Source organism: Equus quagga, chromosome 8, assembly GCF_021613505.1.
Source record: "Equus quagga isolate Etosha38 chromosome 8, UCLA_HA_Equagga_1.0, whole genome shotgun sequence".
Classification (NCBI taxonomy): domain Eukaryota; kingdom Metazoa; phylum Chordata; class Mammalia; order Perissodactyla; family Equidae; genus Equus; species Equus quagga.
The window spans coordinates 113,380,105-113,395,805 of NC_060274.1; the positions used below are offsets into that span (position 1 = coordinate 113,380,105).

General features: G+C 35.0%; 1 protein-coding gene across 1 annotated transcript in view; it reads left to right on the top strand.

Annotated features, from left to right (window-relative positions):
• AGBL3 (AGBL carboxypeptidase 3) overlaps window positions 1-15,701 on the top strand; it is an 82,998-nt gene that overhangs the window by 29,674 nt on the left and 37,623 nt on the right. The window contains exons 6-12 of the mRNA XM_046669388.1: window positions 1,176-1,314; window positions 2,538-3,314; window positions 6,341-6,503; window positions 7,671-7,797; window positions 9,122-9,222; window positions 9,446-9,558; window positions 10,295-10,361. Of these exons, the coding sequence (XP_046525344.1) occupies window positions 1,176-1,314; window positions 2,538-3,314; window positions 6,341-6,503; window positions 7,671-7,797; window positions 9,122-9,222; window positions 9,446-9,558; window positions 10,295-10,361 (1,487 nt within the window). The remainder of the gene's footprint in view (window positions 1-1,175; window positions 1,315-2,537; window positions 3,315-6,340; window positions 6,504-7,670; window positions 7,798-9,121; window positions 9,223-9,445; window positions 9,559-10,294; window positions 10,362-15,701) is intronic.

A 15,701-nucleotide genomic window follows, 5' to 3' on the forward strand; every position in this document is an offset into this window, starting at 1 on the left:
CTGTCGTTGACCAAAATCTTATAATGTGGTACATGACTGTATTAAAAGTCCTTTGTTAATCCCAACATCTGGGTTATCTTGGAGTCTGTTGAATATGTGTGTGTGTATGTTTGAACATGGATCACATTTTTCCTTCTTTTCATGCTTCATGATTTTTTTTAATCATATGCAGGATATTGTGAAAGATTTGGTGTAGGAGTCTGTATTGTGTTCTTTTTTATACTTATGTTGAATTTTGATCTGGAAGGCAGCCAAATTGCTGACAGATCAGTTTGCTTCTTTCAGGCTTGGTTTTATTTTTTTGTAAGAGCAAGTCTGTTTTCATTTTGTCCCTAGTCCTAGGTCATGGCCCTTACTCTTGAATGTGGTTCTTATGCCTACTGTGCAGTCTTTTTGGAGTCATGATTGAATGCCTGGGGTGCTCAGTGAAGTCTGTCCATTCTGGATAGGTTAGAATTCCAGTCTATCCTAGAATTGTATGTCCTCTGATATCTCAGTCCCACAGTAGCACTCTTTCCCATCTTGCTTAGTCTTATCCTGTGCTTATATTGTCAAGCCCTCAGTCAAAGACTGGGGAATCACCATGTAGATTGTTGAAGCTCTCCCTCTTTGTAGCTTTCCTCTCTCTGGTGTCCTGCCTCACAAATTGCAGCAGCCCCAAGTAACAATCTTCCCTCTTCAGCTCAGCAAGACTGTTATGCTAGTCTTAAGTGCTACTTTCCTAGGATGTAGTCCAAAAGTACTCCCAGGAAGAAAGCCAGGGTTAAACATGGGCTTACTTCATGTATTTATCTCCTTTCAAGAACCCTATATAGTTCCGGTCTATGTGTTGTCCAAATGTATGAAAACAGTTAGCTCATATTTTGTTGTCCAGTATTATAGTCATTTACAGGGAAAGGACAAGTTTGGGACCAATTACTTCATAATAACCAAAAGTGGAATAAGTATATTTAATGTGAGAAATGCATTAATTTGTTTTATGCATTGCTTTTCTAGTCTAAATACTCTTAAGTCTTTCTTACTTCAACATAAATACATATTAATGTCAAATTACTTTAAAATTTGAAATCCTTAGTGACACTTCAATTATACTTGTACTGTAGCTCCAAACTCTATGCAGAATAGCCTGTATACTTTAGATATGGTTTGATATCTTTATGGTCTTCTCTCCTCAGCTTACAAAGAGCCTTGTTTTGTGTATTCCCGAGTTGGGGGCAACCGAACACCCTTGAAGCAGCCTGTGGATAACTGTGACAATACTTTGATGTTTGAAGCAAGGTTTGAGAGTGGTAATCTACAGAAGGTAGTCAAAGTGTAGGTTTTAATTATTTTTATTTGAGGGGCTAGACCTTCAACTATTTCTTATTTTCTGTATTAAGTACATTAAAGTTTTAGTACCCATTACCTAACTGTCATTCCTTGAAGTATAGATGCTAATTAGAGATTTGGGGTGGGGGTATGAAAGGTTCAAATTCTGGGTTCAAATAATTTTTATAACTATGAGTTAAAGTTAAGCAAGTTTCTGTACTGTACATTTTAAGTATGCCAATATGAATTGTCCCTGTGTCTCACTCACACATACACACACACACACACACACAGCTTCTCTAAATTTTTAATGGAACAATTCTTGGGATGAGTGTTCTATAAGATATGCTTGGGAACATGCATGCTATCCAAGGGCATTCTTTTAAAAAAATTTTATTATGAAAATGTTTAAGCATACACTTAAGTACAAAGAATAATACAGTTCTACATTAACTACCATATACCCATCACCTAGATTCAACAGCTATCAGGATTTTGCAACATTCATTTCACTTATTCCTAGGTCATTGTTTATAACTACACACTCACACTAAATGCATACTGCTGATATAAGAGAAAGTTACTTGGTAAAGAAAAAAGTCACAACTAACCAGGAAAGATTGTTATATATATAAATACTATACCAGTAAAAGTTTGCCTTTATTTAAGTACCCTTGATGACGAAGTATGGAGGATGCAAATGTCAAATATATAGTCTATATCAAATATAGTCCTCAAAGAATTTAAAATTTTGTAGTCTATGTGGTCATATTAATTTACGTATGGTTTAAGCCTTTCTCAGTGATAATTATTTCAGATCCCTACAGTTAGACTCTAATAGAAAACAGACATGTATGTCTGAATTAAAAAAAGAAACATTGAACTTTAATTCAGTTTCATGAACTCTGTAATCATTTCTTTTATAGGAAATATAATTGGGTTGAAATATAGAATTTTTTATCATATGCCCATTTTTATGTCTTCTCTTGAATTACAAAGGAATAAAAAGTCTTTAGAATTAGCATGGAAGCAGTTTCACAACCAACAAAAGAAAATTTTTAAACTTTTCTCTCTTGCAATTATTTGTTGTTGGATGTTGCCTAAATAAACATTATTTCCTCCCCAAAAAGCTTTCTATTAATAGGTAAAAATAAAATAATTTTCGTTATTTAACTTAAACTTGAATATCATTTTTATGTGCTTTTTTCCCCTCCTTTTTTGTGTATTAGGGCAGAATATAAATACCAGTTGACGGTGCGCCCTGACCTCTTCACAAATAAACACACCCAGTGGTACTATTTCCAAGTCACTAATACCCAAGCAGGAATAGTCTACAGATTCACCATTATCAATTTCACCAAGCCTGCTAGTCTTTACAATAGGGGTATGCGTCCACTGTTTTATTCTGAAAAAGAGGCCAAGTCTCATAATATTGGCTGGAAGAGAATAGGAGACCAAATCAAGTATTATAGGAACAATCAGGGGCAAGATGGGCGCCATTATTTCTCTCTGACATGGACATTTCAATTTCCACACAACAAAGATACCTGCTACTTTGCTCACTGCTATCCATACACATACACCAACCTGCAAGAATACCTTTCTAGCATTAATAATGACCCAGTACGCTCAAAGTTTTGTAAAATACGTGTCTTGTGCCACACGATTGCTAGGAATATGGTGTATGTTTTAACGATCACTACACCCTTGAAGAACGACTCAAGAAAGCGAAAGGCCGTAATTTTGACTGCAAGGGTACATCCAGGAGAAACCAACAGCTCTTGGATCATGAAAGGCTTCCTAGATTATATTTTAGGAGACTCAAGTGATGCGGAGTTGCTTCGGGACACTTTCATCTTCAAGGTGGTACCCATGCTGAATCCAGATGGTGTGATTGTGGGAAATTATCGGTGTTCCTTAGCTGGACGGGATTTAAACCGTAACTATACATCTGTCCTAAAGGAATCATTTCCTTCTGTTTGGCATACCCGGAACATGATCCGTAGGTAAAATAAGCCTCAAATTAACTTTCTGCTTATTTAGTAAACTTGGTAGTAAGAATTTTGTTCCCACACTCTCACTCATTTTACTCTACCTTTTCTTAATAGTTTAACTATTGCTACTTAATTTTTTCCCCATTCTTCCTGACTCTGTTTCTGTTCTTTTCTGGCATGCCACTGGATTCACTAGCCTTCTCTTAAATAATGAAATAGGCTCCAGAACATTTTAATGTCTTTGTGAAACTAATAGTTAAATTTGCATATTTCAAATTTGGTTTCTTGCTAAAGCTCATGGTAGCACTGATATTTACTTTGGGATTATTGAATCCCTTATATGTGAAAATTAATTACATCTCACAGAGCATTCTGGCACTATGTTGATCATACATTGCTCTATGATGAGTCTTGATTATTGGGTTATATAGTTATTTAAGCTTTCATGAATAGTACTCTTATTTGCTCCTAAAAAAAAATCGAACAGCTCTAAATTTTCCAAGAATCCGAAGAAGTAAAATGCACATAATATTTAAACATTTGTTGAATGGGTGAATTCTTTAATGGATTCAGGTGATAACAATCAAGAATAGGCATGTGCTAGAGCAGAAAGGTTTATTGGAGTCAGAGAACACCCATTCCAAGTCCACGTCCTCTTAACCTTTTTGGTTGAGAGTGTGGAGCTAGAGTTAAACGTATGAGATTGGAACCCCTGCTAGATCATTTGTGAACTGTGTGACCTTGAGCAGTTTAAAAACAAATCTAATGATCTGTTGAAATGATCTATTCATATGCTTATTTCACCCACTAGACTCAAATCGTCCCTGGTCCAGGGTTCATACCTTACTCCTGACCTGGTATGCTGTCTTCTATATGGTACATGCCTAAGACATGTTTTGAACTAAAATGCACTATAATAGGAACTGATCCTATAAGATACTACATCAACAACAACAAATCTAAACCTCAGTTTTCTCATCTATAAAATAGGAAAAATAATACTTACCTCATAGACAGGAGGATTAAATGAGAATATATTACTAAAGTGCTCAGAATAAAATCTTCAACATTGGAAACTCTAATCATGTACCGCAATTATGTAATATGTTAACATTAGGGGAAACTGGGTGAGGAGTATGTGGAAACTCTCTCTACTATTTTTGAAAATTTTGTATAAATCTAAAATTATTCCAAAATAAAAAGTTTATTTTATTTTACAAAAAGGGAGTGATGGGATGCCTATTAGAGTATCCATAATGTCTACTTAATGCTTTTTGATATTAAGGCTCCAACACAAGATGGATCACAGGCCAAGGCCCCTTGGCTTCTCTCTATGGAAAATAAATGTCTCAGTTCTTCTCAGATTGCCTTGTGAGAAGGTTAAGGCAGGAATCTATTCAGTAAGTTTCAGAAAGACTTCCAAGTAAGAGAACTACCTTAATGCAATTAATCATAGGCAGGTAAGTAGAATAATAAGTCAGTCATATATGTGTAGAAAGATGAGCAGCTGTAAGTATACCTAAGATTGAGTATATTTAAAGAATGTGAGAATAAGAGAGAGTAGATTTTAGTATAGGAAACTTAGTATAAGATACTTAGAATATCTTATCTGTGGCTAAGAAAAAAATCCAAACTGTTTTAAAAGTGATTTAAATTAGTGTAAGATGAGAGACCCTAATATCTTGTTTCATTTCAGAAGTAATAATATTTCTTTGGGAATTAATTGCTTAGAAGTAGAGGTTGCTTTTGACTCATAAGAAACCAAAAGATCATTAAAACTGGAAGTGTTGGTTTAGAAATATATAGCATATTTCATATTTAAGTATCTAGCTTGATATTCTTGTTTTATAATCTAGTTAGTTTTCTAAAAACTTGTAATGATCATTTAGTGGTTTTATGTCAATCTTAAGTTATCAGTTAGAATTTATTGGGTACCAGATGAGAAAAGGGCAATGAATTAATACATGTAATAGACTTCAGTTTGAAAGTTCACTATAGTTAAAGGAATACTGTTTCCAGTAGCTATTAGAAGCTACGCTTTGAATGTTTTGATTTTAGGTCTTAATATTTTTGTTATAAAAATAATACATTTAATATTACTACAAATACCATTGCTAACACTTTGGTATTTATCCTTCAAGATATAATAATTAGTATATATAATTTTGGTTAAGTAATATAATAATGCTATATAAAGTTTGGAAATATGAAAAAAAAAAAAGGCAAAATGCCCATAATCCTACCACCTTAACACCACCACTATTTTACCTTTTGAAAGCCTCTTTATTAGTTATTTTCATCAGTAATTTGGGGAGCTTTTTTTATATTGCTTTAATATTCATTAAATACCTAAATGACGTAGGCTAAGGATTGTGCTCTTAAGACATATATAACAATTTCTTTAAATTATTTGTTAGAAATTTTCCAGAAAAAAAATCAATTCAAACTTTGGTACCATTTTTCTCTATGATATTTATTCTCCATGTTAATCATGGATTAAATATTAATTGGCTTCAGTGCCAAGTCATTAGGCACTCAATTTTTAACAAATATTTGGGGACTTGTGTGCGTAGCACTGTTTAGATGATTGGAAGCACTCCCTACCCTTAGCAAGATTAAATATCAAAACTGTGAACACTTTCCTAGGCAAGTGCCAGGAAGTGGTACCAATTTTAAGTGCTATGGGAGTTCACACACACACAAAAATCTATGGGCTTGATTAGCTAGAGAGGAAGTAAGACATGAGGTCAGTGTTGAGAGATGAGGGGTAGTATTTCCATTTACAAAGATGAAGAAAGAAGGTATTCCAGTTAGAAAGAATCTATGTGGGAGCTAATGAGCAAAGGTAGGAGTAAGCTGTTTTCTGTGTACAAAAGAAAACAAGAATAACAAAGCAGAGGGATCCTGTTGGAGAAAATCTTGGGAGTAAGGTAAATTTTGTCCTTAGAAGGTTAAAGCATTCATATTTTATGTATGAATATATATATGTGAATGCAAAGGTAAAATTTAGTAACCTGTTTTTTTTTTCTTCTTGGTAGATTGATGGAGAAACGAGAGGTTATTTTATATTGTGACCTTCATGGCCATAGTAGGAAAGAGAACATCTTCATGTATGGCTGTGATGGTAGGGATAGATGTAAGGCAGTATACTTACAGCAACGAATCTTTCCACTTATGCTGAGCAAAAATTGTCCAGATAAAGTAAGCACCTTTTCCAAGTTTTAACTTTTCCGTTACTATGTTACCCATGTGAGACAGCAGAATGGATAACCTTATTCAGTAAACTGCTTTTTTATTAGTTATTTTGACTGGTTTATACAAATGACCATAACAAAGCAACTATATGGAATGTTTAGTGACCAATCATTTGAAATATGAGGGAAAAAAATGCCCATTATCCTAACACCATACTTAAGGATAAAAGACTGATTGTTTTCCTCCTGAAGTCAGAAACAAGGCAAGGATATCCACCCTTATCCCTTCAGTTCATCCTTATGCTGGAGGTTCTAATGAGTGCAATAAGGTAAGAAAGAGAAACAAAAGGTGGACAGATTGGAAAGGAAGAAGTAATGAAGACAACATGATTGTCTTCATAGAAAGTCCAAAGCAATCTAACCAGAAAACTCTTAGAACTAATAAGTGAGTTTAGCAATATCGTAAGATACAAGGTCAACCCACAAAAACCAATTGCATTTCTATATACTCACAATGAACAATTGGAAACCAAAATTTAAAACAATACCATTTACCGTAGCTCCAAAATAAATGAAATACTTGTGACTGCAGAGGGATAGTGCAAGGGACTTTTAGAGATGATGACTGCCGTAGTGACTACACAAATCTGTACATGTGTTAAAATTCATAGAATGGAACACCAAAAAATCAGTTTTATTGTATGTCAACTAAAAAAATAAAATTAGAAAAACTCTTTGTAGCTACTGATGTTATAACAATCTTTTAGGACAGCTTTTAAATAATCTTTCATGTCAAAATAAAGTACTTTATTCTGAAAATCTACAACACTAATCTTTATTCCTAGACAGGTTTAAGTCCATTCCTATAACTTTTTTAAAGTATAAAATTTTATCCCAACAATATCGAGAATTAATCAACTGGTTTTGAATGCATATGTTATACAAAGATAAGAAGTAAAATTTATTACCAGAATTTAAATATATAGTTCTTAGAAATGTAAATATGTCATCCTTAAAATGAATTATTTCTATTGGTTAGGAAATAAAAGCAGCTCCTAAAGCTTTAGAGTAAATTACTGGTTTTGCACAACTTTTTCATTTTCAACCCTACTTCCTAACAAAGATATCGTTATCCAAAAAACAATGGGTCTTCTTTTTATTTGCTTCTTTCCAGTTTTCATTCTCAGCTTGCAAGTTTAAAGTTCAGAAGAGCAAAGAGGGAACGGGAAGAGTGGTAATGTGGAAAATGGGAATCAGGAACAGCTTTACCATGGAGGTCACTTTTTGTGGATCTACTTTGGGTAAGACCAAGCGTTTTCATTCATGGCTTTCAGAGCATTAAACCAAAGAGACATATTTAATGTAAGATTAATAGCATAGGCAATTTGATAGTCAGCACTTCCCCTCCCCGCCCCCACCACTTGGATGCATACTGATATCTAACCAATTCTATAAATAGAATGAATAAACAAACTCCCACTCCAACTATATGTATCTCTATCTCATCATTTTCCTTTGTTTAGAAAAAGAAGTTTTAGCATATAAATAGAATACCTAAGTGGTTGTTTCATGAACTAATCTTTAATTGTTTGTTTTTGTTGTTTTAGAAAGGGTTCCTACTGATGACTTTAATGATTTCAAGAAAAAGCAATGCTCATTCCTAAAATATCAGGATAGATACGTTTTTAGTGGGTGTGCTATTTGCAAGCCAAAATAGACTGGGTGGCTTTTTTTGGTCACTTTATGTTTTAATGGAAGCACTTGGTTCCTTGAACTAAAAATGAAAATGTGCTCTGTAGTTCCATTTAAGAAATCTTTTAGGGGCCCGCCCCATGGCTGCGTGATTAACTTTGTGCGCTCAGCTTTGGCAGCCCAGGGTTTCCCTGGTTCGGATCCTGGGGGCGGACATGGCACTGCTCATCAGGCCATGCTGAGGCAGCATCCCACATAGCACAACCAGAAGGACCTACAACTGAAATATACAACTATGTACTGGGTGGGGCTTTGGGGAGAAGAAGAAATGGAAAAAAAACAACAACAACAAAAAAGAAGATTGGCAACAGATGTTAGCTCAGGTGCCAATCTTTTTAAAAAAGAAATCTTTTAGTCACATCTAGCATCTCCTTAGAATACTCCATATTAAGTTAATTGTCACATTGTTAGAAAATGTATCAACTCAAAAGAAAGTGCTGGAAATCCACACATGTAATTTCTGACTAGTTTTTAAAGCACTTTGAAGCAAATATAACATTATTATATTATATTATATAACATTATAAATGATGATGAAAACATTAGAATCTTTACCCAAGTTTTCCTCCAAGTGATTATTAGGATATTTATAACTGGTAACCAAGTATTCCATAACTTTTTAATTGAGTCTTCTTCTGCCTTACAACACAGATTAATCTTTATTAAGTCACCTTTGGTCCAGTTGATCGAAAAGGAACGGGGGAAAGCAGTAAGCTGTGAAATGACCTACCCCAGAGAAGAAAATCCTAAGCACAGGATATGGAATCATATCAGATGTTTCGTTTATACTCTTTATTTTGCAGCTTAGACCTGCTTGCTAAGGACAAATGATTAACTCAACCTCAAGGGTGGGTAAACTTATTGATGTTTTAGGTAATAAACGAGGCACTCATTTCAACACAACAGACTTGGAGTCAATGGGATATCATTTTTGTGATTCTCTCTTGGACTATTGTGATCCAGACCAAACCAAGGTAAGCAAGTCTATTTGGTAATGCATCAGACTCCAGTGTATCAGATAACATAACCTGCCTATGGGCCTACAGCAGTTTCTTTCTTTTACTATCCTACCAGTATCTGGGGTTTTTGGTACTTGATGTCCCAATAGCTATTGCTCTAGGTGTCTATAGATATTCAATTAGTTTAATTAGGAAATAAAGTTATTTTGTAATTAACTCATTTCTCATTTTCCCATAGTATTATCAGTGCCTGAAAGAATTAGAAGAAATGGAAAAACGTATAAACTTGGAAAAAGTCCTTGAAGATTCAGATGCTTCTCTGAAAGAAATTACAGTGGAGCTAGAGTCTAGGTAAGTCAAGACAGTGAAAGTAATGTAATTTGCTGTTCTGTTTTACTATGCTCTTTATAATAATACTAGGATATAATCATTACTCTCAACTACAAATCCTGACTATAAGTAGAGGAAAATTTTTCCCATGCACATTGCTTTGACCAGACTTAATTTATTCATTTATTCAGGTAATATTAATTGGGCACCTACTATGTACTATTTGTGAAAGGCATACTCAAATCATTTTTAATGTTGTCATTACCTGCAGATAACTGACGCATTTATAGAGATACCACATAAATACTCTAGGTTAGTGAATTATAAATGCAAAATTCAATGCTAAGGGAACGTTGTTGGAAGAAGGAAGGTACTAACTTTAGTACAGTTCCTATAGGAAAGGCAGAACAAATATTTGATTCTTCCCCTTTATTTATAAATTTTCAGACTTTGAGTTAGTGTCCCTGCAACCTCCAGTGGTGACTAATAAGTTTGTTCACAGATGGAGAGTATCATTTTGAACTCGTGGATTTGTTTATATTTGCTGTGTTCTGAACGATTTCAGTCATTCTTCTTATACTCTAAGATGCCTCGAACTACCAAACGTCTACACCTCCTTTGTAAATATTCTTCTTCTTATAATTAGAACGATTTCTAACATTCCAATAAGATAAGAAAGTAAAAGTAACTGTTGGAACTTTAAAATGCTACCAAAACATTCCGTAAAGTCAAATAATTGATTATCATTTTTTTGTAGCAGCCGAGGCTCTGACAGTTCAGAATCCAGTGACTCTCAGACTTATCTTCTCAAGTTAACTTCTCAGGTATTGTTGAAAATTTCTGCCTGTGTTGGATTTGCTAAATAGGTACTCTTCTTACTGTGACTAAGAATCAGGAAAAAAAACAGTTTGCAGTTGTATAATTATTGTATAGCAATAATTTTCTTTTCTGATTGTGTTTCATATCTTTGAATCATAGAATTTTCTAACCTTAGGGGTTTTTAAGACCTTTACTTTATAGATGAGAAGAGTTAAGATCCAGAGAGATTAAGATACCTCTCAAAAGCCACGCCACTGATTAATGAGCGTTGGTAGCATAACATACATCACCCGGCTGCTAGTCCGCTATTCATTTATTTAACAACAATAAATTGAGCTCCAACTAAGTGCTGGGGATGGAGCAATGAACAAAATGAGACTAAAATCCTTCCCTTTTGTAGCTTATATTCTAGTTAGTGGAGCTAAAAATAAAAATATAAGTAAAATATATGACGTGTTAGATGATGATAAGTGCCTGAAGGAGAAAATTAGAGCCGTGGGAGGAATAAGGAGTTTAGGTGATGCTATATACTGAATGTTTGTGCCCCCACCAAGTACATTTACTGAAACCCTAACCTCCAATGTGTTGGTGGTAGGTGGTGACTAAGAAAAACTATGATGGTTCTCTCTTGGTACTGAGAGTGGGGTGCTGCTGTGACAAATGCCTTAAAATGTGGGAGTGGCTTTAGAACTGGGTACTGAGAGGTTAGAAGTGTATGTTAGAAAATGCTGATATTGCCATGAAGAAACTTTTAAAGGTGATTCTGGTAAGAGTTCAGAAAGAAAAGAAGCGAGCTGGAGAATGAGTTTCCATCTTCTTAGAGAATGCATAAATAATCATGTACAGAACGTTGGTAGAACTATGAATGTTAAGGGTGATTCTGATGAGGTCTCAGACAGAAGCGAGGAACATGTTACTGGACGATGGAGAAAATGTAGTCCTTGCTTTAAAGTGGTAAAGAACTTGGCTGAATTATGTTTGTGTTCTAGTGTTTTGTGGAAGGTAGAACTTGTGAGCAATAAAATTATATATTTAGCTGAAGACATTTCTAAGCAAAGTGTTGAAGGGGTGGCTTAGTTCCTCCTGACTCCTTATAGTAAAATGCAAGAAGAGATAAATGAATTGATGAAGGAATTATTAAACAAAAAGGAACCAGAACATAAATATTTGGAAAATTCTCAGCCTATCCTTATTATAAAAAATGAGAATGTGTTTTCAGAACAGAACAGTACGGGTGTAGAGGACTAACCATTAGATAAGGAGATTAGTGTGGGTGTGAACCACAGAAATAATCAGTCACCCCAACAGGAAAACTGCCAGTTTAAACTGAAGAAAATGGAGACAGGACAGAAGGAAGGCAGGCTGTCAGACTTCTTGAATTTTACAGGATGGTACTGTAGAACTATTTGGCTATGAAAGTGTGCTATTCTTCAAGACAAGGAAAAAAAGGCCCTGAAGGTGACTAAGAGATCATCAGGGCCACTTTCACCTCGTATTTAACAGGGTAGGTGGCAGGCACCTGGAGCTGTGAGCTACAGTGTGGGCAGGGCCCCTACAGAGAGTTGGACATGAGCAGCAAGCACCCCTCCAAGCTACAGGGGTGATGCTGCCACCCCACTGGGTCCAGAAGGCAGAGCATTGAGCCAGAGAGGATTATTCTTGAGCCTTAAGATCTCACTGAATTTGCCTTGCTAGGTTTTAGGCTTGCTTGAGACCCATCATTCCATCCTTCTTTCCTATTTCTCCCTTTTGGAGTGGGAATGTCTATCCTATGCCTGTCCCATCATTGTATTTTGGAAGCATATAACTTATTTGCTTTCTATGTTAACAGCTAGATAGGAACTTTACCTCGGACTGAATCATACTTTCAGTCTCACTCATATCTGATTCAGATGATATTGAGATGAGACTTTGGACTTTAGAATTGATGCTGGAATGAGTTAAGACTTTTGGGGTTGTTGGGATGGAATGAATGTATTTTGCATGTGAGAAGGACATGAATTTGGACGGACCAGGAGTGGAATGCTGTAGTCTGAGTATTTCTGTCCTCCCAAAGTTTATATGTTGAAATTATAATGCCCAATACGATAGTACTAGAAGGTGAGGCCTTTAGGAGATGATTAGGTCATAAGGGCACAGCCCTCTGAATGGGATTAGTTCCTAATAAAAGAGGCTTCAGAGAGATCCCTAGCCTCTTCTGCCATTTGAGGATACAACAAGAAGGCTGCAACCTAAAAGAGAGCTCTCACCTGACCATACCGGCACCCTGATCTCAACCTGCCAGCCTCTAGAACTATAAGAAATAAATTTCTGTTATTTATAAGCCACTTAGTCTGTTGTATTTTGATATAGTAGCTGAATGGACTAAGATAGATGTTGCGTTAGTTTTCTATTGCTGAGTAACAGATTACCCCCAAATCTTAGCAGCTTGAAACAACAAACATTTATTATCACACAGTTTCTGTGGGTCAGGAATCCATGAGTGGCTTAGCTGCGTGCTTCTATCTAAGTTTTTCCAAAAGACTGCAATGCAGGTGTTGGTTGGGCTGTGGTCTCACGTGAAGGCTTGACTGAGAAAGGATCCATTTTCAAGTTCACATGGTTGTTGACAAGAGTCAGATCTTCACAGGCTGTTGGGCTGAGGACCTCAGTTCCTTGCTGGTTGTTGGCTGAAGATCTCCCTTAGTTCCTTGCCATGTGGACTTCTCCATAGGGCAACTCACGACATGCAACTGGTTTCCATCAGAGTGAGCAAGCAAGAGAGGGCACACAAGATAGAAGCTACAGTCTCGTTGTAGCCTAATCTCAGAAGCAGAATCCCATCATGTTTGCCATATTCTGTTCATTAAAAGTGAGTCACTAGGCTGAGCCCACACTCAAGGGGAGAATATTACAGAAGGGTATGAATACTAGGAGATGGGGATGATTAAAGGCCATCTAAGAGATTGTCTACCAAAGATGTAAAAAGCCATAACTTTGATTTACCTTTGCCTTAAGGCTATGTTGAAGCCAACTTACAAATTCCGGAATTTTTGGCTGTTTTCCCTCTCAATTCAATTCTTTTGTCCAAAGATTTTTTTGAACTGATTTCTTTCTTGTAGCACCTTATCAAATGAAGCTAGCAACAACCAACTCATACTCCAAACATTCTACCTCAAAATCTGTTTTTCCAATGTCCCAAATCTATTAGGTACATTTTCTGTCTTTCATGCTATCACAGAAGACAGTTTTACTAAATGTATCACCCCTTCATAACTTGCGTCAGTATTTTTCTAGCTTCTCATAATAGTTTCCACACCACCTGTTGTTATCCAGTCACAAAGCCAGTGATTGTCACATAGTTTAGGTTTTTATTAGGACAGCATCCTACTTCTATGTATCAATTTCTATATTATTTATATTTTACTCCATTAAAACAAAATCCTCAGAATCTCTATGGCTTACAATAGTAAATATCTATTTTTTGTTCATGGATCTGTAGAACATCTGTGGCTCCTTACTAGGCTAATCAGGGATCAGTTGAACTTATCTCCAGACTGTGAGTTGAGTTCAGGTCTATTCTACCTTTCCTCCTTTTCTGCAGACCAACCACCAGCTAGGGCATGTTCTGCTCATGGTAAATCACAAGAATTCAAGAAGGCAAGCCAAGCTATGAAAGCATATTTGAAGCCCTTGTTTACCATTCTGCTAGCTAAATCAAGTCATCTGTCCAAATCCAACATCAATGGGATGGGGCTTTTGATTACTGATTCAATATAATTGCTAATTGTAGGTCTATTCATATTTTCTATTTCTTCATGATATAGTCTTGGTAGGTTTTGTATTTCTAGGAATTTGTCCATTTCATCTAGGTTATCCAATTTGTTGGCATATAATTAGTCATAGTACTCAATTATAACCCTTTATATTTATGTAGAATAGGTAGTAATACCCCCACTTTCATTTCTGATTTTAGTAATTGGAATCTTCTCTCTTTTTTTCTTTGTCCATTTAGCTAAAGGTATGTCAATTTTGTTGATCTTTTTGAAGAATCCACTTTTGGTTTCATTGATTTTTCTCTATTTTTCTATTTTCTTTTTCATTTATCTCTGCTCTAATCTTTATTACTTTTTTCCTTCTGCTAGCTTTGGGTTTAGTTTGTTTCTAATTCCTTAAGTTGTAATGTTAAGTTGTTGACTTGAGATTTTTCTTGTTTTTTAATGTAAGCATTTATAGCTTGAAATTTCCCTTTTAGCACCACTTGTGCTGTGTGTCATAAGGTTTGCTATTTTGTGTTTTTATTTTCATTCAACTCTAAGTATTTTATAATTTCCTTCATGATTTCTTCTTTGATCCATTGGTTGTTTAAAAGTGTATTGAATAATTTCCACAATTCTTTGAATATTCCAGTTTTCCTTTTGTTGTTGGTTTCTAACTTCATCCCATTGTGATCAGAGAAGATACTTTGTATGATACCTATCTTTCAAAACCTATTAAGACTTAATTCATGGCCTACTGTCTGGTCTCTCTTGGAAGATGTACTATGTGAGAAAATGTGTATTCTTTTGTTGTTGGGTAGAGTCTTCTGTCTATGTCTGTTAGATCTAGTCGGTTTATTGGTTGTTTAAGTCCTCTGTGTCCTTACATATCTTCTGTCTGGTTCTAGCCATTATTGTGAGTAGGGTATTGAAGTCTCCAACTATTATTGTAGAGCTATGCATTTCTCCCTTCAATTTTCTCAGCTTTTACTTCATATATTTTAATGGCTTGCCATGAAGTATGTAAATATTTATAATGGTTATAATTTCTTGCTATATTGAATATATAATGTCCTTCTTTGTCTCTTGTAACATTTTAAAATTTAAAGTCTATTTTGTCTGCTATTAATATAGTCACCCCTGCTCTCTTTTGGTTATTATTTGCATGGAATATCTTTTTCCATTCTTTCACTTTCAACCTGTTTGTGTCTTTAGATCTCATTGAGTCTTTTATAGACAGCATACAATTAGATCATGTGTTTTAATCTATTCTTCTAATCTCTGTCTTTTGATTGGAGAGTTTAATCCATTTACAATGAAAATAATTACTGATAAAAAGGGTCTTACTTCTGTCATTGTGTTATTTGTTTTCCATATGCCTTATAGTATTTTTGTCCTTCATTTCCTGCATTACTATCTTCCTTTGTCGTTAGTTGAATTTTTGTGGTGAAACGTTTTAATTCCTTTCTCATCTCCTTTTGTGTATATTCTATAGATATTTTCTTAAAGTCACCATAGGGATTACATTTAACACCCTATAGTTATAACACTCTAATTTGAATTTATACTAGCTTAACTTCAATAACATACAAAAACGCTGTTCCTTTA